Source organism: Sabethes cyaneus, chromosome 1 (assembly GCF_943734655.1).
Source record: "Sabethes cyaneus chromosome 1, idSabCyanKW18_F2, whole genome shotgun sequence".
NCBI lineage: Eukaryota > Metazoa > Arthropoda > Insecta > Diptera > Culicidae > Sabethes > Sabethes cyaneus.
In genome coordinates, this window is record NC_071353.1 from 40,400,783 (window position 1) to 40,428,269 (window position 27,487).

Genomic DNA, 27,487 nt, shown 5'->3' on the forward strand with positions numbered 1-27,487 from the left:
TTCAAAACTACTGCCGCATACATCCGAAAGACCTTAACGTGAAATTAGTAGTCATCGATTCTGCCAATTTCAAAAGCAGTTTTTATGTTTGAAACAAAAATTCTGTTCATAAAAATATATTCGCTGTGTTCAGATTGGCAAGAAGAATGCAGTATTTACATTTTTACAAACAGAACCCCGCTTTTGGGCCCAAAACTGTTTCCGTAATTGGGCTCTCCGACGAAAAGTCAATGATTACTAATTTCCCGTTAATTGAATAACTCTGCCGAAGACACTTTGTACACGATACGGATCAGGTCACGAGTTATTCCACGATGGAACAAATTCAGTCAATTTCCGCAGCATGTGGACTCCAATAACTCTACTAGTATGGTTGTTACAAAGTCGTTGTGGTTACCGAAATATAACTAATTTCAGTCGCAATTCGGTTGTATCAACTAAATAGACCTATAGTGTGCTACTCGGGAAGGGCATTCGACCACCTAAATGAAATCACTCGAGACCGTCCGTAATAAAAAAGTTCTTATTTAAAACCGTCATATTAAGGGGACTGCTGTATAATAAATTAAAAATAAAATTCTTAGTAGAAGTTCATTTCTGCTTCACCATTTCGACATTTCAATCATCAGTTGTTTAACAGTTTAACTGTGCTGTGAAATAGAAACAATGAAGCCATATTATGAAAAACTAAACTAAACTATGACTATATTATATTTTCCTAGGAAATTAAATATAAGAAGCACGATAACACTCCTATTGCAATAAAATACATACATAAATTTGTATGGTAATTATGCATAATAAAACTGTTAAAGTCGTTGTCAAATATTGCTGAATACACACGGTACCTAATTGCATGATAGCACTAATTTGCCACATCACAGAAGGTTTAATCTCAACAACAGCGTAGGATATTTTCGAGAGTACTAATTTGCGCCCATTAGTGAGTTTCACTGTCAACGAAGGCTAAGGCTTCTATAAGGCGACCCTATCTAATCGCAGCCTTTCTTTTTCTTCTCGTTCCCACCCCCAACCAAACGAAGCAAATTATGTACGGCGACCTATCGGCGAGCCCAATCGATGACCTTGCTACTATAGTGGATGAGGTTTTTTACCCGATTATCAGCAACCCGCGTAACCAGGAAGGCTGGCCGGATGTAATCAAAAAGGACGTGGACAGCCATTTCCAGGACCTGCGGAACATCATTACTGAGGTAATTAGCAGTCAATGGTTGGATGATAAAAAGAGTCCCGAAATAGACAAGAAAAAATACAATTGACACGCAGTACAGATTCGTCAGAGTGCTTTTCGGTATTTTTTTTGCCCGCCAAACGCCGCACAAATGTCGAGGTGCAAATTTACTATCATCATTACCGGGTCACGGAAGTTCCATCGTCGGGTGGGAATCGTTCGTGAGAAGAGGTCATTAGCGTACAAATCCACACTTGATTGTGCAGATAGTAAGCGCCAATAATAACCGAAACCGCCACGTAGCGCTTCGTACGACTCTGAACCGTGAAGGTCGATGAGTTCGAACAAAAGCTCCTGTCGAAGGGAAAATTGTTCGAATTCAAATTCCTTCATTCAACTTGGCTGTCTACCGGAAGCGTTACTATCCCTGCTGTGGTGAATTATACTGCGAATAATAAAATCATTTTTTTTTTCGCTCTTGCTCCCTTTCCTTGCAGGTTAAGGGCAACATCATTAATCAAACTCTGCTGCCCATGCCGATATCCATCGGAGAGGTGGAGAGCGTTGGTCAGCAGATTGCCGACGGGTAAGTACATCAGACCGAGTTCAGTATTATTGTTGAAGTTCGTTTTAAAATTATCGATTAATTTTGTTGAGCAACGCGTGCCAATAAACCTATTAACAATGTTTCGTGGCAGCAACCCCGACCTCTGCTCGCTTAAAATGAAAAACTCCCTGGAGGGTATTGTGATTAAATGGGCCTACCAGATCAACGACGTCCTCAAAGAGGACTCGACTTCGATCTTCAAAGACGGGCATCATCCGTCGCCCCTGGAGGAGATCATCTTTTGGGACGCACGGCAAAGTAATCTGCGGAACATCTACAGCCAGCTGCTGGAGCCGCGAGTTCGACAGATTGGTGTCATTCTAGAGGGTATCGATTCGGTGTATTTTTCTTCCTTTAAATCAACCTTCCAAAGTGTTGTCCAGGCCGTTCACGAAGCGGATGATATTACGCTGCACTTGAAGCCTCTGGTAAGTATTGTTTGAATTTTTGCTGCTACTATTCTTTCATCTGATGAAATTCTAGCGCAAGCACTTCGAGACGTTCGAGAGTACAGACTTTACCGATTCACTAGAAGCAATCGCTCCAATGCTGCACTGCGTGTGTCTTCTGTGGGCTAAATCGTTCTACTACGGAAGCAACGCACGCATGATGATTCTATTTAAAATGATCAGTAACATGATGATTGCGGAAGCAAGCAAGTGCTTGGATCCAGGATCACTGTTTCAAGGTGAACCGGACGAGTGTTTACTGAAGATCAGCAACGTCATAGACATTCTAGTTTACTATAAGTAAGTACCCGGAAATCAAGCTTTATCAGCGCAGCCACCTGCATCTACTTAACTACTTCACAGAGAACAGTTTCACGATTTCCGCGCACGGCTTGACGAATTCCGTCAACTCAGCACTCAACCAACCTACTGGACGTTTCATCTACAAACGATTTTTGACCGACTGGATCTGTTCCTATCCCGACTGGGTCAGATCAAGGATATCTTTTATACGGCGACGGAATTTCGTAAACTGGAAAAGGTCGAAATTGGAGGACTTCGTGGAAGAGCTATCAGTCGTAAAATCCAGGAAGTTTACGAAGATTTCAATAAACTGTATCTGCGCTGGGGTCTCATTCAATACGACCCACTCGATCCGGATCCCGCCGAAAAGTCATTCGAACGCGATTTGGCAAAGTATCAGGAGAAATCTGACGTGCTCGAAAGGAAGTTAACAGCTCAATTTGTGCTTGCATTCGACGAGTGTTACAACGTAGAGCAGCTTATGAAGCTGGTGCAAATAGCGGGAACTCTTCTGAACCGAGAGCTGATTCTACCTGATATTCATCGGAAGATTACCAACATTGTGCATTTGTACAATAATGATCTGAACATCGTCAAACGTATCTTCGACGAAGGCTGCGATGCTTTCAATCAACACGGACTGGATGGGATTCCAATTGACCGAAACTTTCCTCCAGTTGCCGGAGCAATTCTATGGATTCATAAGTTGCGCGATCGAATCACGAAACCCATTAACGATTTGGGCATGGTGGAGTTTCCGTAAGTCGATAAAATATGCTCCATTACTGCGAAACTAACAATTTTTTTTTCAACAGACTCTTCAAGGAGGACGATGATGAATTTGTGATGAAAAACTTTCAGGAAATGTTGCGACTACTTGAAACATTCGAAGCAAAACTGTTCCGTGATTGGTCCTCAGGGGTCAGTAAGAAGATTACTTTGCACATGAGCAAACCGCTGCTGATTCGCAATGAGAGCAGTCTACTGGAGATGAACTTTAATCACGTTTTGGTTATGATTTTGCTTGAGATTCGCTATATGAAGCGAATGGGTCTGACAAACATCCCGGAGATGGCACTGAAGTTTTCCGACCTGGAGGAAGCTATTTGGGTGATTTCTACTGTAGTCTCGTTTTTGAATACAATTTAATACTTCTAAATTTCAGCAAGCTCGAATGAAACTGATGCGAATAGTCGAGTGGTACAATGAAATAATCGAGAACTGTGTTCCCTGCGAGAGAGAGTTGATTCAGAAAGAGATTGCCGAGATTGATAACATTATCGAAAAGGCTTGCTCGGGGAAAATAGACTGGAATAACTATGAGGCAGGATTTATCGACGAATTCTACAGCAAACTGAAGAATCTGCACTCCCGTGTACTGAATGCACAAAACAATATCAACAAGATTAAAAACAGTATACGTAGTTGGGGTCAGGTTCCAATGTACCAGCGAAAGGATGGTGGGGTTGATGGATTGCTGGATATTGAAGACAGACCCGAGAAGGTGCGGCGCCGTTTGGAAGCCTGTTTCGATACCAAAAAGTTGATTGATATTGCTATGGATCAGAATTTCCGATATTACTTCGATATTTTTGTGGAATCTGAAGAAAAACTCACCTCAGAAATGTCAGTCAAGACAACCACCGAATCATTGCAAGTGATAAAGAAATCTTCCGTAGAGCTAAAAACCGAAGAAGCAGGTACCAGCTCTCAAACGGACGCTGTAGAAGCAGGATCGTCTCTGGAGCATTCCGAATTAGCGCGCACCGCTTCACAGATGGCACTTTTTAAACCTTACCAGGAATACGTAGATTCTCTAGTTTCCAAGGAGATTTTAGAAGCGATTCATACCAGCATACGATACATTAAATTCGAGATGGAGAATCGCCTGGATCACAATGCTCCTATCTTCGAAATCAAGTACGAGCTGCACCCTCCCAAGACAAAGTTCGTTCCAACGCTGGATCCCTTCGACACACAAGGATTCCTGTCGTTGGTAGAAGGTCTTTTGACTGACATTTACTGCATGAGTGCGATTCCCCGGGTTGTTCAACCGTTGAAAATCAAGAGCTCTATTGAAATTGACGATACCGTCCAACCCCTGGAAATCGACATTGACCAGCCACCGGAGTCCCACGGATCTGCTAATATTGGCGATTCCACATTATCCACGTATTTAGGTGAGTTGATTCCTCCTTCTGAATCTCAATCAATTCCTCAACATCACTGTTTCTTTCAGATCACCTTGATAACGAACTGGAAATTGAACGCATGAAAGATTCCATAATCAATCGCGTTATTCAAACCATTCGAGAAGCGGAAGACTACACACAACGTTTCGACGACTACAACTATCTCTGGCTGGATGACAGGCAGAGTGTGCTTGAGCAGTTCTTGAAGTACGGACGGCCCCTAACTCCGGATGAAATGGAGATGCTGCTTTCCGCCGATACTCCGCTGCGTGAAGTTGCCCCTACCCTGGATCAGTTCAAGATCCAAATCGACAGCTATTACGACTTATACGATAAGATTTTTGTCAACATGAACATATTCGAGGTGTTCGACGTTTGGCTGTCGATCGACCTGCGACACTTCAAGACTGTGCTGCTGCTAGAGATCAGCAAGTGGTCCAATCTTTTCAAGAAAAACTTAATTGATAAAGTGGTCAACAGCCTGCAGGATCTGGAAGATTTTGCGAACGAGTGCGATGAAATATTTGTTCTGGAAGTGTCCGAAGAAGACTTCCCTACACTGTTGAAAATCTTGTCGGCACTAAACAAGCTTAAAGAACGTGAAAATACCTACGACAACATGTTTGAACCGTTGAAGGCTACCGTGGATCTTCTGAAGGGTTATAATGTGGAGTTCGATGAGAACGTCTACAAACAATTTGCCGAACTTCCGGAGCGATGGTTGCATGTAAAGAAAACGGCTTCAAAAGTTCGCGAGAAAATAGCTCCGGCGCAGTCCTACCAGGTGGACCTGATTAAAAAGCGAATAACATTGTTCGACATCCGTTCCAAGTTGTACAGGGAAGGCTTCAAGAAGTTACCCTTCTTCAAGGTTCCCTGTGAAAACGTGTACCAGATGTGCAATCAGGTCAACCTGGAGCTGAACATAATGGAAACACAGATGAAAAACCTGTGCGACTCGGCTGCGCTGTTCGAGCTGAATCCTCCGGACGACAACAAGATGCGCCTATGCCGGAAGGAGATCCGCATGATCAAACAGATCTGGGACTTCGTCTATGCGGTGGAATCGTGCGTTAACGACTGGAAAAAGACCCCATGGAAGAAGATCGACGTCGAAGCGATGGAGGTGGAGTGCAAGAACTACGGCAAGCAGATTCGCCAACTGGACAAAGATATGCGCTCGTGGAATCCGTACTTGCATGTAGAGGCAGTACTGAAGAATTTGCTGACTTCGCTGCGTGCTATAACGGAGCTGCAAAATCCGGCGATACGAGAACGCCACTGGATCGAGCTGATGCATGCTACCAAGGTAAGAGATGTTTTGACAGTCTGCTGAGATTGGCATTTGCTCTAACATATGAGTTTACATTCTGTACCTTTTCAGGACTTCAGGATTCAGCTTTCGATTTGTGTATAGTTTAGATTTCAGAGATTTGGGGATGGTACTTGTTCTTTTAAAGTAGCATAAGATAGTTATGTTTATTCAAAATCATGCTCACGAGGCCTACTGATTTATCTAACATCGATACAACACTGTAAGGGTTTGGAAAAGTGAATAATTTTTATGTTTGTCATCAATTCTCAGGAATTATCAGACTATCTAAAGTTGTTTGTTCAGTTTAAACGAATATCCAGTACTGTAAATGAAATTTTTTAACTCAAACAAACTTGGGCTATGGCCTATTTCCCAGGCGTCTCAGAAGTTGCAAGTTGCCTTGGACCTAGTCGAACCATCTCGCACGTTGGGCTCCCCTGTACCTGATGTCGGTGGGGTTCTGAATCGTAGCGTCTTGCGAAAGGCAAAGTTACCCCGATATCTAGCTTAAATGTGCGGATACCAGTAATCCCAAGTATACTTCCAGTTCGGTGCACGAAACACGTTACTCGCTGCAAAAATGTTTTGATAAGTCACGTCAGTTTGCTCGGCAATCCCCAATAACGGATCAGTTGTTTAAAATGGTCGACCTGGTTAAAGAGGGTTCTAAGCTGGGCTTAAAAAGGGATCGCATGTGGTCAAATTTTGCTCGGCGCACGGTACTGTCAAATGAATCAAAATTAAGTCAAAGTGATCGAATCATCATAGTTGCGTGAATGCGTACGCTCTCAGCATTCAACTTACGCTTCGAAAACGATCATTTGACTGGTTTTTGAATCCAATCAATCGGCCGCTTGCGAAGACTACCACTTACAATTCATGTGGCCTCACATGTAGTGATTGCATGCGCATGTTGCGGGTTTTAGTAGTATTGAATCACACGACAGGCTGGTTGCTTTTCGTTAGTGTTCAGATTCACAGGTGGAATACGAAAACTGTGCATAACACAACCAGCAGTTCACTCAGTCATACCTGCAATAATACAGCAGAATGAATGCGTTCTGATTTATTTTTGCATTTTCGTTGCGATCAAGTTACCTTTACCGCAGCGAATAATTGCAAAACAGTCAATCGACTAGCAGTCACCACACTAACGAAAAGCAACCACGCTATCGTATGATTCAATACTACAAAAAAACAACCGTTAAATGTGTTTGAAAACAGTCGATCAGACACTGTCCAACACAAACGAACATTTGGATTGCGTCGGACCGACACCGGGCGAAAAACTTTTACTGTGCGTAGTCGTTTTGGAGACAAAAACGAGACGAAAAAATACGTCATTCTGGGCACCACATATTTATCTTAAAAATCGGAGTATTCATGTACTATGAGAGTATGCACACATATATTCTTAGATGTGTTGATTAAGATAAAAATTTGCAGGAATTTGAAAGTTTCGACTGAGATATGGGGTGCGCAGAATTAGGTACGTTTACGGAACTTGGACACGAAATTAGACAAGAAGTTTTACTTGAAATTACGTTTTACTTCTTTTCTTCGCTTTTTCTCTGTTCCAGTTCTATTTTTTAACTTTTTGTTCCATTCCGTTTTTCCTTTTCTATACCATTTTCTTGGATTTTTCTACCACTTGCCATCCGTTTTTCCTCTTTTTTCTGGTATACCTTTTTTCTGTTCTACGTTAACCGTTTCGTTGTTCCGTTTTCATTTTATTAATTTATTGCATCTTCAACATAGTTGCACAGACAATTTACTAAACAAATGTTTGGAATTTACAGCTATAAACAGTCTTACTTAGTTGAAAATCATAAGCTTTACCAACTTCATTGAAAACACGGCAACACATGGCCCAAGATTTGTTGTTTCCGTAGTTTGCGCGACGGGAGGGCTGCCACAGTAGGATACGATTTCGGAGCTGCCTTCGGGGAACATGAATGTCTATCTTAAGAAAGAGCTGCAATCGACATCTCCCCTCAGTCAGTAATCCGAAGACAAAGAGCCTTTGCAGTAATTTTCTTCAGATTTTCTACATTTGTTATGAATTTGTCATTATATTTCTGTTTTTCCTTTTTTTCGCCTCGTTTTTCCATTTACAGAGAACTTGTCTTACTTCTGTTTTCATTTCCAGTTTTCATATTGTTCTATTTTTTTATCTCCTTTCCGTCTCGTTTTTCGTCTTCGTCTGTGCCGTTTTTCTTTCATTGATTCCCCGTTTTACAGCTTTCGATCTTTCTATTCTTTTTCTGCCGCCTATTTTCCTATTCCTCTTCGGTTTTGCTCGGATTTCCGTTTTTCGTCTTTATATATTCCGTTTAACCTTTTCCCTAAGTTCGTTTTGTTTGTTTGTTTTTTTTTTGACCTCGTTTTCTCGTTGCTTCTATCACTTTTTTCTCTTCTTATTCTTCTCCTTTTTGGTTTCTCTATTTCCGTATTCCCTTCTTGTCCCGTTTCTCTCTCGTGCTTGCCTTGACCTTGTTTCATTTTGCCTGCTTTTCCTGTCCCATTGTTCACCCTTTAATGAAGTCCTAAATTACCTTTGCTTCGTTTTTTTTTATTCTACCGTTTTTGCACCGTTCTCCTCTTTTCCGGTATCGTTCTCTGTTGTTTTCCGCCCCGTTCAGACTTTTTAATGTTTATTACGGTTGTCGTATGCTTCGCTTTTTAACTCCTTTTCTATCCTTCCCGCTTCGTTTTTTTCGTATGTCGTCCTTCTTTTCAGTTACGCACTGTTTTTCTTTTCCATTTTATTCGTTTTATCTCCACTTTTCGTTTTCTTCTCCACATTTTATTTTCATTTCGGACCTGTTTTTTCTGTTTTTCTGTCCTCTTTTCTCCATTCTCCTGCCACCGTATTATATCCTTTTCTTTTCTCCTTCTCATGTACCGTTTTTTCTCCTTCGTACTCCCATGTTTTCTTTCTTTCTGTCCAGTTTATCCGAATGTTCTTCATTTTCTTTAGGATTGTTCCTTCTTTTGAAGTAAAAATACGTCTTTGTTTACTATGGTGGGACTGGGTAGCACTTTATGAAAACGAAAATAGAAGTGGAAATTTTGGATTAAAGATTTCAAATGGTAATAACTACTAAACTACTAAACAAAACCGAACAATTTATATGTCGTTGGATAGATAAAATGACCAGCAATTATGAAGAGGGTATGAGGGGGGACTCCTATACAAATGAAACACAAATTTCCTCAAAACTCAAAAACTGATCAAGCAAATGGAATTAAATTTTGCATGTGGGAGTTTTAAAAGGCGGGAATTTTTTCTATGGTGTACTGGGACCCCTTCCCCTTCTAAGAGGGGGGGGGGCTCCCATACAAATGAAATTCAAATTTGCTCATAACTTAAGAACTAATCAAACAAATGGAACCAAATTTGGCATGTGGGGGTTTTTGAAGCCAGGAATTGTTTCTATGGTGCATTAGGACCTTAGCCATCCCAAGTAACAATTCCAAGTTTTATTACGTTCGTATAGCGGTTTTCATGACCAATTTCATAAAACCGCTAATAAAACTATGAGCTCCACCAGAACTTTCTGATGACCGCTATAAAACTGCTTTCTGACCAAGTGGCCCACGCCTCAGAATGTTTTCATAACCGCTATAAGAATCAGGCTATAAACTCAAGTAGTCGTATCACGCTCTGCTAAAAGCAGCAATAAAACCGATTAAGCTTTCGCTACTTGACGACAGCCATCGCCATAATTTAAAAAAGCTTTTCGCTTTTTGCTTTTCGCTTTATGCTTTTCGCTTTTTGCTTTTCGCTTTACTTGCAAACGCCAGATAAGTTCGGTAGCTTTGTCAACTTGAAAATATATCCGTGAGCAGAAAAGTTTTAGTTTTACTGACAGATCATTCTGAACGATTTGGTTTATAGCTACCAGAATAAAATATCCCATAGAATATTTATTAATTTTAAGCCATTTCGTTGGTTTGTACTATGTGCGCATTTAATTTCATCGTGCATTTTGATATGCATTTTGATATTTTCGAAAACTGGTTGTTTTAACAAATTGAAAATATTCAGTTAGTCAATCTCAATTTCTAGCAAAATCATTTTAGTTGCTTCCTCTGACAGGAAAACCGATTGATAATGACCTTCTTTCTGCAAAATACTTTGCTTTGATGAATTGTTGTTTGCGAGCTAAAACAAAATACTAGAATATGGCAATATGGCTTCGCATAAAAAAATGATTTTGGTGTTGAACTTTGGTATTCTTCATAATAGCAGCAAAAAAACTGTTTGGTTAGGGTGGTACCATTTTAATAGCTCTATAAAACTGACAGATTTATTGCGGTTTGACAAGTAACCGTGATAAGATCAATTTCGATTGGTGCGCCATTTTGTGTTGCTACGCCACACTTATGGTAAGTTTATAGCAGACGTGGTGCAGCCAACAAGTTTTAACGTGGTAATATAAGCAACCACAATAAATTCGTTTTATTAACAGTTTTATTATGGTTTTCTAGCTATAAGTGGGTTTGGACTCGTATCCTCTTGCTATTGCGCAATACCACCATAAATCCAGTGGTAATGATTCATACCGCAATAAAACCTTTATAAAATTCAAGTAAAACCAAGTAGCTTTGAATTGTTACTTGGGATCTTTAAGAAGGGGGGATTCCATGCAAATGAAATACAAATTTCCTTATAAATCGAGAACTAATCAAGCAAATGGAACCAAATTTGGCTTGTGGGGTTTTTTGGTGGCATGAATTTATTTTATGATGGTTTGAGACCCCTCACCCCTGTGGCAAGAGGATAAGGACTCTCATACAAACAAAACAGAAATTTTTGCGTATGCGCCATATTTTCTGCTATGTAACAAGCTGTAAGCTGTGGAAGTAAACTAGTAAGACCTTCTAGGTGCAAGAGACAGTTAATCGACGTGGCATATTTGCGATGAACGTGTTTTGAGTTTAATGTTATTTGTAACCAATGGCCCTTTTGAAGGCCACGAGTAAGTTAAAGTAAGATTTTGGAAACATATCAAGCTACGCATAATCATATTTAATACAATAATCTGTAGGCTGGTCATTCATTACTATTTCAACCTTTATGATGCACAAAAGTGATTTTTGAAAGAAATCTTTTCGTCTCAATAGTTGCAGGCGTTGTACTTATGAACCCGCGTCCACGCATTTTCAAAGTCACCATTGCATTCAATGAAGAATTGAATCGGAATATTTCGCTCTTTTTTTTCAAACATTCACCTAAACAATGGCACTCACAGATTCTTTTATATATACATATGCCAGAAATGCAGTTTACATTTGTTTTTGATCTAATGATCTGATATAGTCCCACGTCACCCTTTCGTACAACCGTTCGGGCTGTATACCTTATAGTTTTTTCTCATTTTTTTTTTCTTCCGTTTTTGGACATAAAAACATTTTACATGCCGGTTTTTTTCTTCTCTCTTTCTCTCTGTTGCCTCTTTTTATAACTCATCTGCCCAATTTTTGACACGTTTTCCTTCGTACTCTTCTCCGTTTTTTCTCCTTCCGCCTTATTTTTCCTCTTTTTGGTTCTTTTTCTGGAGAGCAGCAAGAGACGGACTGCTTCTAGATCGATCGGTAAGCAATCTTTGAATAAACTAAGAAAATTTACTTACATTTTTATAGGAAACTGTTTGCGCTACATTTTTTGGTTAATGAGATATGAATTTTTGAATCCGAGTTTTTCGACCATAACTCACGAACAACAAAGATGTTATGAATATTTTATCATAAAAAGAGTTGTAAATTGACAAACAATAAAGAAATACAGTTGGATTTCGATTTTGGCATGCCTCGATTTTGGCAACAAAAGTATTCGTTTTTGGCAACACAAGCTATTTCACTTACAAAAATATGCTTAAATATCAACCAGTTTCTGCATACATGCCTAAAATGACGAAAAAATGATGCCCTCAGAAGCAGGCTTGTTATTTCCTCACTCATTGTGCAAAAAGTGCAACTTTTTTGGTTCAACGCAATGAGCAGAACTGCTTTCAGAAATGAGAAATAAATCCACACAATGAGAAACAGACTAAACATAATGAGAAAAACTGACGCGCAGAAAAACTTCCTAATGCGCTCTTTATATGAGCAACTTTCGGTTTTGCTCCCGGTCCTCTCGGTAGCTACAGCAGTAAACGTGAAAACAAAACAACCGTGCCGCGTACAGCAACTATAGACTCAGAGGCGTCAAGACGATCAAAAGTCGTTAAATTTTGAATCTTAGCGGAGAATTACCTTTGTTTATAATGGGACTTTCCTGTTGGTGCGCGTCAAGAAGCAAATGCATGGGAATTCAAATGATGTCATATCTAAATAACATTTTTCGCACAGTTGCCGTTGTGACATGCCTAACTATATGATGCAGTTGCGTTCACGGGCAGCCAAACTCAACTGAATACACTAAATGTAAGAATCATGATTCAACTGCATTAACCTTCCTAATGCATTAGAAAAAAGTTACATATTATGCATTAAGGGTCGAAAACAACCCAAGTTTTGAAATTGCTCTCATTCATCCATTTTCAATCCGAATTTCGTTTTCTTTACCTCGTTTGAAAGCTATGGCCAAAAACTAGCACCCAAGGTATGTTGGGGAATATTTGTTGACTGATGGCCACTTCTGCGTCGGTTCCGGAACACCCACTACATTACATTGGGGAACATTTTTATATTTTGAGATAATTCATTTTGCGGCACATCAAATCACATTGGCTTGATAAAATAAGATTAATGGAAGTACAATGGGAACATTTTGGACCCAAGCGGCCATTTCCTCATTGGTTCCGGAACATCCGGTACCCGGTTTTTGAGGACAATTTTAAATTTTAGGATGATTTATCTTGCGACACGTCAAATTACATCAGCTTGATAACGTAAGACTATTGAAAGTATAATAAAGACATTTTGAAGGCAAATGGCTATATCGGCATTGGTCCCGGAACATCCGGTACCCGGGTTTTGGGGCCATTTTTGTATTTTAGGATAACCCATCTTGCGACACATCAAATCACATCGGCTTGATTAAATAAGACTGATGAAAATAAAATAAGGTCATTTAGAAGCCAAATGGCCATTTTACCATCGGTTCCGCAACATCCGGTACCTGGTTCCGCGGGATATGTTCGGATTATGAAATAATTCATTTTGCGGCACATCAAATCACAACGCCTTGATCAAATAAAACAGTTACAAGAGCTATGGGGACCATTTGAAGACAAATGGCCATTTCATCATCGGTTCCGGAACATCGGGTGCACGGTTTGAGAACATTTTTGGTTAAGATAATTCATCATGCGCCACATCAAATCACATTGGCTTGATGAAATAACACTAATGGAAGTACAGTGGAAAAATTTTGGAGCCAAAATTACCATTTCACCATCGGTTCTGGACTATCCGGTATCCGGGTTTTGGGGACATTTTTGAATTACAGGGTAATTCATCTGCCCCGAGTTACCCCGTTTTACGGTTCATTACAAATACCGGGTACCGGATTATATGCGACTGACACCCCATTATACTTCCATTGTTGTTATTTTATCAACGCGATGTGATTTGAGGTGCCGCATGGTGAATTATCTCAAAAGCCAAAAATGTCCCCCGAAACTGGTACCGGATGACCCAGTACCGATGGTAAAGTGGCTATTTGGCTTCTAAATGACATTGTTTTACTTCCATCAGTCTTATTTTATCAAGCCGATGTGATTTGATATGTCGCATTATGAGTTATCCTAAAATACAAAAATGTCCCCAAAAACCGGGTATCGGATGTTCCAGGACCGATGCTGATGTGGCCGTTTGCCTTCAACATGTGTTTATTATACTTTCAATAGTCTTATGTTATCAATGAGATGAAATTTGACGTGCCGCAATAGAAATCATCCTAAAATTCAAAAATGGACTCAAAAACCAGGTACCGGATGTTCCGTAACCGATGGGGAAGTGGCCATTCGGGTCCAAAATGTCCCCATTGTACTTCCACTAGTCTTATTTTATCAAGCCAATGTGATTTGATGTGCCGCAAAATGAATTATCTCAAAATATAAAAATGTTCCCCGGGACCTGGTAGTGGGTGTTCCGGAACCGACGCAGAAGTGGCCATCAGTCAACAAATATTCCCCAACATACCTTGGGTGCTAGTTTTTGGCCATATCATTCAAACGAGGTAAAGAAAACGAAATTCGGATTGAAAATGGATGAATGAGAGCAATTTCAAAACTTGGGTCGTTTTCGACCCTTAATGCATAATATGTAACTTTTTTTGCTGTGGCTCTCCTAGATGTCGCTGAAAGTTGAAACTCCCCCACAATGCTAATTTTCCAAAGTTAGGAAAAGTCAGAAAATTTCAAGTCTCTAGCTCGTACCGTTACTGAGTATCAAGCTTTGTAAGTATGCCGATGGGTCGAAAACGACCCCAATGCACTAGGAAGGTTAATGGATTAATATTTTTCTGATGGCAATGACCGCTACTGACAATCGTCGTTTTTTCTCAACGCACTACCCATGTTAAAACTAACCATAGTTGTCATACGTCAGCGCATCGCATCGACGTATTCAAAGTGTATTAACATTCTCCTCAATGAGTAGCACAGTGTGCGGTTGCTCACACAACGTACGTTCAGCAAGAAAGAGAAAAGTTAAAATGAAACGGAGCAGAATAAATCGCGTTGAAGACTGAGCACAGTTTGAATTTTTCTCTTCTCTTTTTTTCTTCTGAGGAGGAACCATCCCTGCTCAGAAGGTTTATGAAAAAAGTTTCGAGGTTTCGAACAATAATATTTTTATTGCCGTAGGACTACGTTTTACCGCAGGGTGTCAATACCTTATTTGCACCGGACGGATAGCTCTTGGCGGAATTTTTAAACATAAAATGGTTGCACTCGTTGATTAATGATATTTAGTCAATTTCTAAAGCATTTACATTAAATTTTTTCATATCGAAAAAGGGTCTCGATTTTGGCACGGTTTCGATTTTGGCAACATAGGTGACACGCATTTGTTACCAAATTCGAAATCCTACTGCATTAAAAACTACAAGGTATACAGCCCTAAGGGTTGTACGAAAGGGTGACGTAGGACTATATCAGCTCATTTGATCAAGGACTATTGTAAACTGCATTTCTGGCATTTGTATGTTTATAAGAATCTGTTAGTGCCATTGTTTAATTGAATTTAAAAGCCAAAGCACGTTCATCGCAAATATGACGTGCCATTCGAACGTCCTTCTCTTTTGACATGAATGGCAACAGGCATGTAAGTTAGGGGGGTCGATTCACTGTCTTTTGCTCCACAGCTTACCGCTTGTTACGTAGCAGAAAATATGGTTCATACGCAAAAATTTCTGTTTTATTTGTATGAGAGTCCCTAGCCTCAAACCATCATAAAATAAATTCATGTCTCCAATAACCCCCATAAGCCAAATTTGGTTCCATTGGCTTGATTAGTTCTCAAGTTATAAGGAAATGTGTATACAATTGGAATTCGAATTTGGCATGGTTCGATTTTGGCATGCCTCGATTTTGGCAACAAAAGTACAGTCGATATTTGTATAACGCGGGTAATTGGGACCGCGTTATAAGAAGCGCGTTATACAAGTACACGTAGCATATGGAAATTGAGTTAATTGGGGCTATACCTGAATTTTACAAAATTTCGAATCAACACGACCATGGTTCCTTTGGGAAAGATGTCAAGTATATATTTTTCCATCTTACAGAAGCTTGGTGAGACAGAAAAAATCGCCTCTTGGTCTTCCAGAGCTTCCGGAACATCCGGTAAATTTTCATTTCTGTGAAGTCTTCTCATAGCTTCAAAATTCTTTTTAAAGTTCCTATGGCTTATTATTTGGCGTAATATAAGAAAAGTAAACAATACGTGCTATTCCAAAGCCAACATGCGATTCTCCGACAAATACGGAACATCCGTAAAAGTGGTCAACGAGCGAAATTGTTCTTTGAGTTCGGAATTATGTTTATCCAACCTCGAATTGAACAATATGAAATGGGAATATAAATTCATCGCGTTGACGAAAGCAACAAAGTTTTCGTAGCCTGTTCGCTCTTACAAGAAGCCCCATTCTGAATTTGTGCAGGAAAAGGTGAAAACAAAAGCAATAACACTTCTCTCTCACTTTTTCTCAGGCAAAAACCATAAAAATATTAGATACCGTCAACGCGGATTTCGGAATGGCCATGGCTAACTACGATGGTTAGATTTCTGTTAAAATTTTCCCAGAAATGCACAATACTTGGTGAAGAGTTTATACAAAAGTTGATATATTTGCTATTAGATTTGTAAGTATAGTAAATGTTACCGGAAGTTCAGTTTACTATACCACATCTATCAAATTACACTAGCAAAATTGGAAATTTCAACAAACTGGCGAAATAACCTCGTTTATTTGTCAGCGAACATTTTATAACAAACCTTTTTCAAATTGTAGCGCGGACTTCAACAAGAATTTTCACTTATTGTTCACTTTGACGGCAAATCCTAATTTTCCAGTGAACGTTTTGGCGGCTATGTCGAGTCGTGTCGTGTCGTGAGCGGCCTATTTAGTTGAGGATTGCTGATATTCCATTTCATTTTGATCTGTTACAAATTAAAAAAATTTGCATTTCCAGTGACCAATTTCAGGTAAGCTTCGAATTTTTTCCCGGTAAACCATCCAATGGCCAAATTGAGTCACAAATAGTCGAAATATACTTCTAGTGTAGTCAAATTACACTCGAAATATTCACGATATGTTCTGAATTTTTCGGAGGACCACCTTATGGCTTTCTAAGGTCGCTTATTTATTACTTTGTTTTTAATTCGTATCAATTACCCGACTTTAGTTACTTCAAAAATATTTTACCAATTTTAACCAACTTTACCAATAAGATAATTTCAACGGATATTCCGGAATCTCCAGCAGGCCAACCCGTAACTTTGTGGTTTCCGTATATCACTTAGAGAGTCAACTGTTATATGCCCTACAACTTCTTAAAAGACACCATGGTCATATCTGTTCAAAAACGCTCAAAATTCGAGTTTAGCCCCAATTAACTCAATATCCATATGCTACGTGTATTTGTTATACGCGGAAAACCGCGTTATAGAAATATCATGGTACCCGCGCTATAGAAATCCGCGTTCTACAAATCCGCGTTATAGAAATCTCTACTGTATTCGTTTTTGGCAACACAAGATATTTCACCTCCAAAAATATGCTTAAATATCAATCAATTTCCGCATACATGTTTTAAATGTCAAAAAAATGATGCCCTCAGTATGTTCATGAAAAAAAAATTGTAGGGTTCCGAACAATAATACTTTCATTGCCGTAGGACTACGTCTTACCGCAGGGTGCCAATAACTTATTGGCACCGGATGGATAGCTCTTGCGGACTTTTTAAACATAAAATGGTTGCAATCGTTGATTAATGATATTTAGTCAATTTCTAAAGCATTTACATTAAATTTTTTCATATCGAAAAAGGGTCTCGATTTTGGTAACATAGGCGACACGCATTTGTTGACAAATTCGAAATCCTACTGGATTATTTATATGGGAGCTCCCCTCTTAAAGAGGGGAGGGGTCTCAATTCATCATAAAAAAAATTCTTGCCTTCTGAAACCACCACCTGCCAAATTTGATTCCATTTGCATGATTAGTTCTAAAGTTATGAGGAAATTTGTATTTCATTTGTATGGGAACCCCCCGCCCCTCTTAGTAAGAGAAAGGGTCTCAGTACACCATAGAAAAAAATCTTGTCTTCTGGAACCTCCACATGCCAAATTTGGTTCCACTTGTTTGATTAGTTTTCGAGTTTTGAGGAAATTTGTCTTTCATTTGTATGGGAGCCCTACCTCTTACGCCCTCCTTAAGGTGAAACGGTACTGAATCCAACATGGCCGGACATCCTACATCCTATATCCTCACAAGGACGCCATTTTTCCGGCCATTTTGGGATTCAGTACCGTATCACCTTAAAATTGATCTCTAACCCCATAAATTCTGGTCATTTTATCTATCCAACGACATATAAATTGTTCAGTTTCGTTCAGTAGTTTAGTAGTTATTACCATTTGAAATCTTTCATTCAAACGTTACACTTCTATTTTCGTTTTCACAAAGTGCTACCCAGTCCCAGTATAGCAAACAAAGACGTAGTACGCCAAAAAAATTAAATTGGATTTCGGTCTTGAAATTATACTTGATGTTGGAATACATTAGACATTAGACTTGAAATTTGACTTGGCAATCGATATGGAACCTCCCTGCTTGCCTCGTGGTACGACGCTAGTCAACAAGCTTGAAATTGGACTTAAATTTAATTTAATTTAAAATAAACTTAAAATTGTGTTTGGAATTGTACTTGAAACTAGACTTAAAATTGCCTGAAGTCGGGATTAAAATAGGGCATAAAATAAGAATTGAATTAAAACTTAAAATTGAGCTTAGATTATGTGTTCAAATATTGCGAATACGGATGATGCCATCCTCCATTACGGCTCGTAAAAATCTGGGTATTCTTGAAATTTCTTTATTAACCGCTCGCCTTGAGACAGTATAATCAATATATATAGAATGCCAGTGTCGCTGCAGTGCGCGTGGTAAATATCACACATGTTCAGATAATGTATTTACATTATATATGCAAATGTGTGTGTGCCTGAGATTCATCAAAAGGGGAATCTCATTGTCAAACTTTGACAACCAGTTTAAAATTTCAAATATGGCTGCCAAGTAATGTGATTGAAAACTTCGCTGTCTTCAAATTTCTGAAAAAATCGGTGCGAAAGGACGCAGTTTTGAGATTCAATTCATCCAGACGAAAAGAAAAAGAGCGTTTAAAAACATTTCACTGGCATTAAAACACAGGGATGAGCGCACTGATGACAGCACCAACCAGCGCACAGATAAAGAACAGATAAATAACAATGAGCAACTTTGACAATGAAGTTCCCGATTCACAGACTTGATACAGATTGTTAGCATCATGTTTACCACAATGAGTCCTATAGAAAAACAGCGACACTGGCATTCTATATATATATTGATTCTACTCTTGAGACAGACACTGTTTGAGCTGCCCCTAACCTAGGTACTCAACGCTTGACGGGAACTGAGCAGCACCCGTTGCCTGCCAGCGTACGACAACTAAAGTTGCGTACCTCAGCAAAGTAGTCAATTGGCCCATGTGCAATTTGTTGCACATCTTTTTTCACAGTTAATTTATTGCATTCATGACATGAAAAAATAGTAGTGTACACTTTTAGTTAAGAATATATTTAAAATACCTAATTAATCAAAAACCACCTGTTTTTGGTGTCTATTACATTTTGTACAATAGAGTCTACGTGTAACAAAGTCATTCTACGACAAAGGTTGTCAACTAGCAAGCATTTACTGGTACTACGACAGACACCAAAATTTCAATACTGCTACACATCCAATCGAGCATTGTTGGCCATTCCATTCGTATACAACAATTAATAAACAGCTCCGATTTTGTGCGAGCACTATAAATTTGCAGCTCAACCGGTTGGAAACAAATTGTCATTCAATGACTTTATTCGGAAAGCAAAGTTCAAGCGAGCCTTTTTGCCCCTTCCTGGTCGTTTTTGTAGAGTGTCTCAAAACTTTTATATTTACAGCTCTCTCGCTCTGTCTCTCTCTCTCTATCTGTTCCTCTTTGTCTTTTTCCCGGTACCCAACTATTTAGAATTTAATTTCGCCCGACAAATAGAGCCGGGAAGACAAGTGAACCAGCAGGAATATACCTTTTCCCTCGGCAACGAGGGGCGCTGCATACAAAGTTTCTCGTGTGTAAACATGTTTATACAGAAGCGTTTTTTCCTCTTTCATCCTTTCTCTGGACGCTCGCTACGTTACATGCCGCCTCTCGCATTTTATGCTGCAATTAAGCTGTTGAAAACTTATGGAAGGGAAATGCTGGTTTGTTGGTTCTTTTACACTATCCTCAGTAGTTATGCAATTTAAAATTACATTACACGTATAATACCGGACCAACTGTTCATCGAGCTGGTCAGCCCCATAGTAGACTTTGGTTTTCCGGAAAGTTTTCCAGTCCCCTTCCTCACCGCATGATCCTTATTTCACTGCGTTCTAAATGTTTGTGTGCGTGTGTGTAATAGTGCACTTGTTTAAGAATGGAATTTTAATTTCTATTAGTTTCCTAATCAATTTATAACATATGTTTTTTTACCACAACCTAGGTACGCTTTCGAATGGATGATTCAACAACCCTGGCCGATCTGTTGGAGTTAAACCTACACAACTATGAGGAAGAGGTCAAAACAATCGTGGACAAATCGGTTAAGGAAATGGGTATGGAGAAGGTTTTGCGTGATCTGGAGGTGGCATGGAAGGATTTGAACTTTGAATATGAGACCCACGAGCGCACTGGACTGAGGCTGGTCAAGGTGTCCGAAGAGATTATCGAGATGCTAGAAGAAAACCAAGTACAACTGCAGAACTTAATGTCCTCCAAATATATCGCGTACTTCCTGGCGGAGGTTTCCAAGTGGCAGTTGGCACTTTCCAATGCGGATCAGGTGATTACGGCTTGGTTTGAGGTTCAACGCAAGTGGATGTACTTGGAAAGTATCTTCATTGGATCTGAAGATATTCGAAGTCAATTGCCGGAAGATTCGAAACGGTTCGATGGGATAGATAAAGAATTCAAGCGGCTGCTGGGTGAGATGGTAGCGAATCCAAATATTGTGAAGGCCACTAATAAAGAAGGATTGTACGAAAAACTTGAGCAATTGCTATCCGAATTAGTGCTTTGTGAAAAGGCATTGAATGACTACTTGGAGACGAAACGGCTGGCCTATCCAAGATTCTATTTTGTATCCTCTGCGGATTTGCTGGATATTCTCTCCAATGGCAACCAACCGGAACTGGTTGCCAAGCACCTAACCAAGTTGTACGATTCCCTGGCAAAACTGGTCTTCACCAAACACTCCAAGAAAATAGCTATTGGAATGATTTCAAAAGAGAACGAAGAGTATGTTGCATTCAAGAAGGATTGTGACTGTAGTGGCAAGGTCGAGATTTGGCTGAACCGTGTGACAGATTCAATGCGTTTGACCTTGCATGACCTCTTCGAACAGGCGGTGGTAGCCTACGAAGAGAAACCGCGTGATCAGTGGATTTTCGATTGGCCCGCTCAACCGGCACTCTGTGCAACACAAATCTGGTGGACAACGGAAGTGAACGTCGCCTTCTCCCGTCTGGAGGAAGGTTACGAAAATGCCCTGAAGGACTACCAGAAAAAGCAGATTGTCCAATTGAGTGCGCTTATCGTTCTGCTGTGCGGTGACTTGAGCCAAGGCGATCGTCAAAAGATTATGACCATCTGTACCATTGATGTCCATTCGCGCGATGTGGTGGCAAAAATGATTCAACAGAAGGTCGAAACTGGCCAAGCATTCCAGTGGCAAAGCCAGCTGCGCCATCGTTGGGATGATCAAATTGGAGACTGTTTCGCCAACATTTGCGATGCCCAATTTCGATACGACTATGAATATCTGGGAAACACTCCGCGATTGGTTATCACACCACTAACCGATCGTTGCTACATTACGTTGACTCAGGTTGGTCTGTATTGTGTAAACAGCAAGATCTAGCTAACACTTGTTCTTTTGCAGTCATTGCATCTCATTATGGGAGGTGCCCCGGCTGGGCCAGCGGGCACTGGCAAAACCGAAACTACAAAGGATCTCGGCCGAGCGCTGGGAATTATGGTGTACGTCTTCAACTGCTCGGAACAGATGGACTACAAGTCCTGCGGTAACATCTACAAAGGACTCTCGCAAACCGGTGCCTGGGGTTGCTTCGACGAATTCAATCGCATCTCGGTTGAGGTCCTGTCGGTGGTGGCCGTCCAGGTGAAGTCGATCCAGGATGCGATCAAGGTAGGTGCCAGTCGACAGACTTTCCAGCGATATCGTGTGTGATTGTATTTCTCTATTTTACTTCCCTTTGTCTGGTGTGAATTTTCGGTTCGGGTTATTTTTTTAACGAAAGGGTGAACAAAAATATGCAACCCTTAGTGATATCAAGGTAATACGATTAACACCGGTTTCCCGCTAGTAGTGACGTATTTAGTCAAAAAAAAAACAGGATTATGCTTACTATGACAGCTGAAATGATAGTCAATAAGTACAGTCATCTATGTAATCGTACATGTGCAATCATAAGCCATTTATTATTTGTTGTGCTATGCTTTCATCATGATTTTAACATTGTTAGACTGTAATGTCAGGAATGTGCCTGTAATATGACAGTTGACTTTGCACTTAGTTTGACGTTAGTATTAAAACCTTAGAAAACACTTCATCGAATTTGTGCGATGGGCTCATTGCTTACTTGCCTAGACCTTAACAACAGGATGAAATTCGACTATTCAGAACTATGAGGGCATATTTGAACGTTAGATTTACATTAGCACCGACGTCTAACAATGCAACTTTTGTCCAATGTTTTTTGACTTGCATTAATCACCATAGCTCATTTCATACTTAGCAGTTTATATGCCGAATAATTCTTACAATCAAGCGATACGCTGTGAATAGTACAAGTGAGGCCACGTGGACATGTGTGGACTCATCACTGCGTCCACTATAGTTGATCTATTATGATATGGCCCGGGTGTTTGCTGTATGACCGGTACTGCATTTCGTCGCTACCAGTACTATCCCAAATTATAGCCGTTCCTGACGAGGACTCATTCGTACCTCTGATCAGTACACTTAACTATAGGAGAGACATTTGCACTGTCGAGAGGCTTCAGAGGGTAAATATAGAATTCAGAATGAAGGAAGGGTAAAATGAGGGGCCTGAGAATAAACCCATGCTAAAGTCAGTCGACATCGAATGGCTTGATTCTACTAAGATTCGAACCCATGACCACTCGTTTATCAAAGCAGACTCGGTAACCTTGCGGCTACGAAACCCTCCTCCATAGCTTGACCATCGCTTTGGATTCGTTTAAGCCTAAAGCTTTGCTTTTATTTATTTAATAGGCCTTCGTCTTGAGTCAAACCATGATGACCAAAAGTTCTCTAAAAAATTTGGTTGTGAGTCGCTGCAATCCAACTTCTTGAATACTGCATTCTCAGCACATTGCGCTCGGTCTATAATAACCATTTTAAAACTAATGTCTTCTTCGAAAAGTAATTGTCCAGCATCCTTGCGACATGCCTGCTCAACATATCCATTCAGCTTTAACTACCTTCTAAATACTGGCCGTAGTGACGCACGAGTTCCTGAATCATTCTTCGTCTTCATACACCGTTCGACTGCTCACCGCCAAATATGATTGTTAGCACCCACCGCTCGAAAACTCCAAACACTCACAGGTTCTCCTCGTGCTCATAGAAAACAATTGGTTTTATTAGTGTCTTGTACAGGGCCTCTGTACGGGTCCTCAGTTTATTCCACCGTGGTGTTGCGAAGGCCGCACTCATGTGGTCTAATTTTCTCACGCCCGATCTCGTTCTAACGAACAAACTGGTATGCGCATTTCTGTCGGAGTCTCTTTATTACTCTTTCATGCACTGCCCCGTTTTGGCGAGTGTATATTCAATTGTATTTAGTGCATTTACCAGCCACAGTCGTCGTTCTCGCTTGTCAGTGCAACCCGAGCAGTTGATACCGATAGCGCGCAACCCTACTAGCACAGTTTTTACAAACCAGTTGTGACAACCGATTAATGACTGATTTCAATCATAAATAAGTTTCTGAATGAGAATGAATGAGATGAAGCAGAAAAGAAAAAGTAAAGCACAATCGTAAAGTCGTACATCCTATTGTGGCGCTCGCGGGCTGTTGGCAGCTCACGAGTTGTTGGTCTCGCGAACTGGTAGTGCAGAAAGACGCTTCGAGGCTGTGCGCTCACGATTGTACAGGTGCCAAAATGTGTGCTCACAGCACCAGTGATTGTGTAGGGTCGATCCGAGCTGCCCTACAGACCTCTTCACGTAGAAGTAAAAGATGGATTTTACAATACCCTGTCAACCTTATGAGTTGACGGACGGCTTACGACTCGTTTATCCATAATTTTACACCTATCGTTGAGGGCCTACCTTCTATCTAACATATAGGAAACATAGTACATTTAGTTTACCATACAGGAAGCGCGCGGTGCCCCGCTATAACATTTAAACTGCTGCAGTCAGTGGTGGTTCGATCAGTTTGACTCAATTTTGATTAATTTGACAGTACCGTCTCAGCCGAACAAAATTTGACAAAATTCTGTATAGCACATTTGAAGAACTAGTTAATGTGTAAAATTTTGCTGAATAAAGTTTTGCTGTATTTTATGTGGTTACGGTGCTACAACGCTAGTACCTCATTGGTGACTAAATGAGCATTCATTCAGTTCATTTCGCAAAATTGTAGATAACAACTAATTCGACAAATGTCCCATATACAACTTTGTCAAATTTTGCTCGGCTGAGACGGTACTGTCAAATGAATCAAAATTGAGTCAAAGTGATCGAGCCATCCCTGGCTGCAGTTGTGAAAATAATAAACGCGAGATAACCGTAAACATTCTTACTGACTTTGGGAAAACGATAAGCTAGGTCAATGCAAATAAGGACCGTAAACTGCTGGTCAGTATCTTTCGGGACTAAAATAAAATAGGACGCGGAGTAGAAGCGTTATTGTCATTTGTCGTACGCCTGCATCAGTGGAGCGTAAGCCTTGGAGGGTATGCTCACAGACTAACAGACGTAACACTTCGTATGAATTTTCTAACAAAATATCATTTCAATGACACCCCCAAAACTTGGAAAAACACTAGCATTACCTGATGCAGTCTTCGCGCTACGCAAAGCAGGTTGCTATAAATTCAGCAACGCTATAAATTTTACTTGTATATTATCTGACAAAAACGCCAGTGCAGGCGGGCGGCATTCTAGCGCAGCGATTCTTGTTTGAGTGTTGGCTTAAGCGAAAATTTTAAATAATCGTTTTTATTGACGATGGAATGAGGCTTCAGTGTTACGTCTGTTAGTCTGTGGTATGCTTCTCATACTCTCTCGCGTGAAAATGGGTATCGGTATTGGTATTCGCTTGTTTCATACAGCAGGCATAAGAGACAATCACCTGAACGAGTCCTACTGTGGGATTCGAATGAACTCAACGATCCACTCGAAATCCGCACACAACACTACGTACCCCCAATCGTGGCCTTATTCAGTCTGATAAGCTTGCCGGGAAAGTCATAGTTACCGCATTCAGTTAGGTCTCCTTTTTCGAGACTTCGACAAATACGCCCTGCATCCAGTTCACCGAGAAAATTGTGGTTTCGTATATGTTGCTGAATAGTTGATGCATCATCTGGGCTAACAAAAATGGGCTAACCTTTGAGCAGTACTCGAAAAAAATGACAGCCTTGCATGTAAGCGAATATAAAATGACAGCCTTGCATTAAGCGCAAACAGTTTTACCCCTGGTAGTGTTCTTTTGTTTGTCAGCCCATAGTTTTGACTACTGAATTGCTGACAGTGTTTGTCTTTCTCGGTTTTTTACCCTTCAGAACAATTCATTCGTGAATTACAGTGCTAAATGATTGCTCGACTAATCTGTCAGTCAATTTTTTGCTCTTGACAGATGTTTTAGATCTCAAAGTTTAGTTTTTTAAACTGCATGCTTCTTAAAATGAACCAAAATCTGGTTGAAATAAATTAATTAAAATTTCGGAACAATGTTTACGTTTATTATAATATCGTTTGCCGCTGCTGGCAGTTCAAAATGCATGAATGATGCACATTTGATTTCGTTCACTATTGTCGAGAATAAATGAATGTAGAGAACAACACGAACATGAACGCAAGTGATTCGCTCGAATCATTGGTTTCAGGTTGGCAATACTGAGTTCATTTCATCTGTACTAGAAACAGCAAATAATCCAGTCCATAACATACCGTTGACGGGCAGCTGTCTCAGCTCTCTGGGTTCGTCCTAATTCAATGTTGGGTTTCGGCTCTCTCCGCTCGTCGATCATTCTCCAAGCTTCACGCGAAATCCAGTCCCTCCGCCGGATGCGCGCTTTGCCGAGAACGCCTTTCATCATTGTTCATGATGAAAGCGTTCTTAATGCCGGTCCATTGCGCTTCGAAGGTTCCACCAACTCCGAGACTCCGGATTCTAGTTGTTCGACAAAGACCCTTTTCACCTCGGAATTCTCCAATCAGCGGGCATCGTAACGATACCCAACTTTCTTCTCTCGTTCCCAGATACGTGCGACGCTCAAGCATATCTTAGCGATTCAACGTGATGGTCTGATATCATATCGGTGATGCGCTTGTTGCGTACAAAAAGAAAGGTCCTTCTCCTCTTTCGGCTGATGCTTACTTAATTACTTACTTAGTTCCTTACGTTTTATGACAAGATCTGCGTAACATAATTCCTCCATCTAATTAGGTCCATGGCAGTTCCGCAGGCATCCAGTGCTCGCTAGATCTCGTTCCACCTGGTCTTGCCACCTCGCTCGTGTGCCCCTTTTCGTCTGCAAAACCATTTTTACGGGATAGTTGACCGGCATTCTAGCAACATGTCCTGCCCAACGTATCTGTCCAGCTTCAACCACTTTCTGAACACTTCGCCGCACATACGCGCGAGGTCGTGATTCATTCTTCACCTCCATACATCGTTCTGTTGCACGCCGCCAAAGATGGTTCTCAGTACCCGCCCTTCGTAAACTCCAAGTACTCCCAAGTGCTCTTCTGTCTAATTAGTGTTCTATACAATGTGCATTTCGTACGGAGGCTCAGACGGTCGAACGACCGGAAGTGTTTTTGAAGTCCGTAGTAGACCCGACTTCCGCTGATAATACGCCTCGTCTACTATCACAAACTCATCCCCGTCGATTGCAACGGTACTGCCTAATCGGGCCCTGTCGCGCTCGATACTGCCCGCCAGCATGTACTCCGTTTTAAACGTATGTATCTACAACCCAATCTTCTCTGCTTTCCGTTTTAGTCTGGTGTACTAATGTTCCACCACCTTAGATGTTCAACCGACATCATCCATGTCGTCAGCAGAGCAAATAAATTGACTGGGATTGATTGAAAATCGTTTCCCAAATTTCGATCGCCGCTCGTCTTATAACACCTTCAAGCGCAATGCAGAATAGCAGGCAGAAAAGACCTTGTCGAAGTCCCCTGCGAGATTCGAGCAGGTGCGACAATCCACGCTAGATTCTCACAAAGCACTGGATCCCATCCATCGTAGCCATGATAATTCTAATAAGCTTATCCGGAAAGCCGTTTTTGCCCAGAATATTCCGAAGCTCTTGTCGGTTTACACTATCATATGCGGATTTGAAATCAATGAACCGGTGATGCGTTGGGACTCGGAATTCGTGGCACTTCTGGAGG

At 40.6% G+C, this 27,487-nt stretch overlaps 1 protein-coding gene across 1 annotated transcript in view; it reads left to right on the forward strand.

Annotated features, from left to right (window-relative positions):
• Positions 1-27,487, forward strand: part of LOC128732940 (dynein beta chain, ciliary-like) — a 53,042-nt gene that overhangs the window by 12,945 nt on the left and 12,610 nt on the right. The window contains exons 2-14 of the mRNA XM_053826418.1: positions 1,044-1,214; positions 1,690-1,778; positions 1,891-2,227; positions 2,283-2,548; positions 2,612-3,310; positions 3,367-3,661; positions 3,717-4,598; positions 4,674-4,731; positions 4,791-6,052; positions 19,998-20,027; positions 20,309-21,691; positions 21,746-22,012; positions 22,125-22,160. Coding sequence (XP_053682393.1) covers positions 1,044-1,214; positions 1,690-1,778; positions 1,891-2,227; positions 2,283-2,548; positions 2,612-3,310; positions 3,367-3,661; positions 3,717-4,598; positions 4,674-4,731; positions 4,791-6,052; positions 19,998-20,027; positions 20,309-21,691; positions 21,746-22,012; positions 22,125-22,160 — 5,775 coding nt within the window. The remainder of the gene's footprint in view (positions 1-1,043; positions 1,215-1,689; positions 1,779-1,890; positions 2,228-2,282; positions 2,549-2,611; positions 3,311-3,366; positions 3,662-3,716; positions 4,599-4,673; positions 4,732-4,790; positions 6,053-19,997; positions 20,028-20,308; positions 21,692-21,745; positions 22,013-22,124; positions 22,161-27,487) is intronic.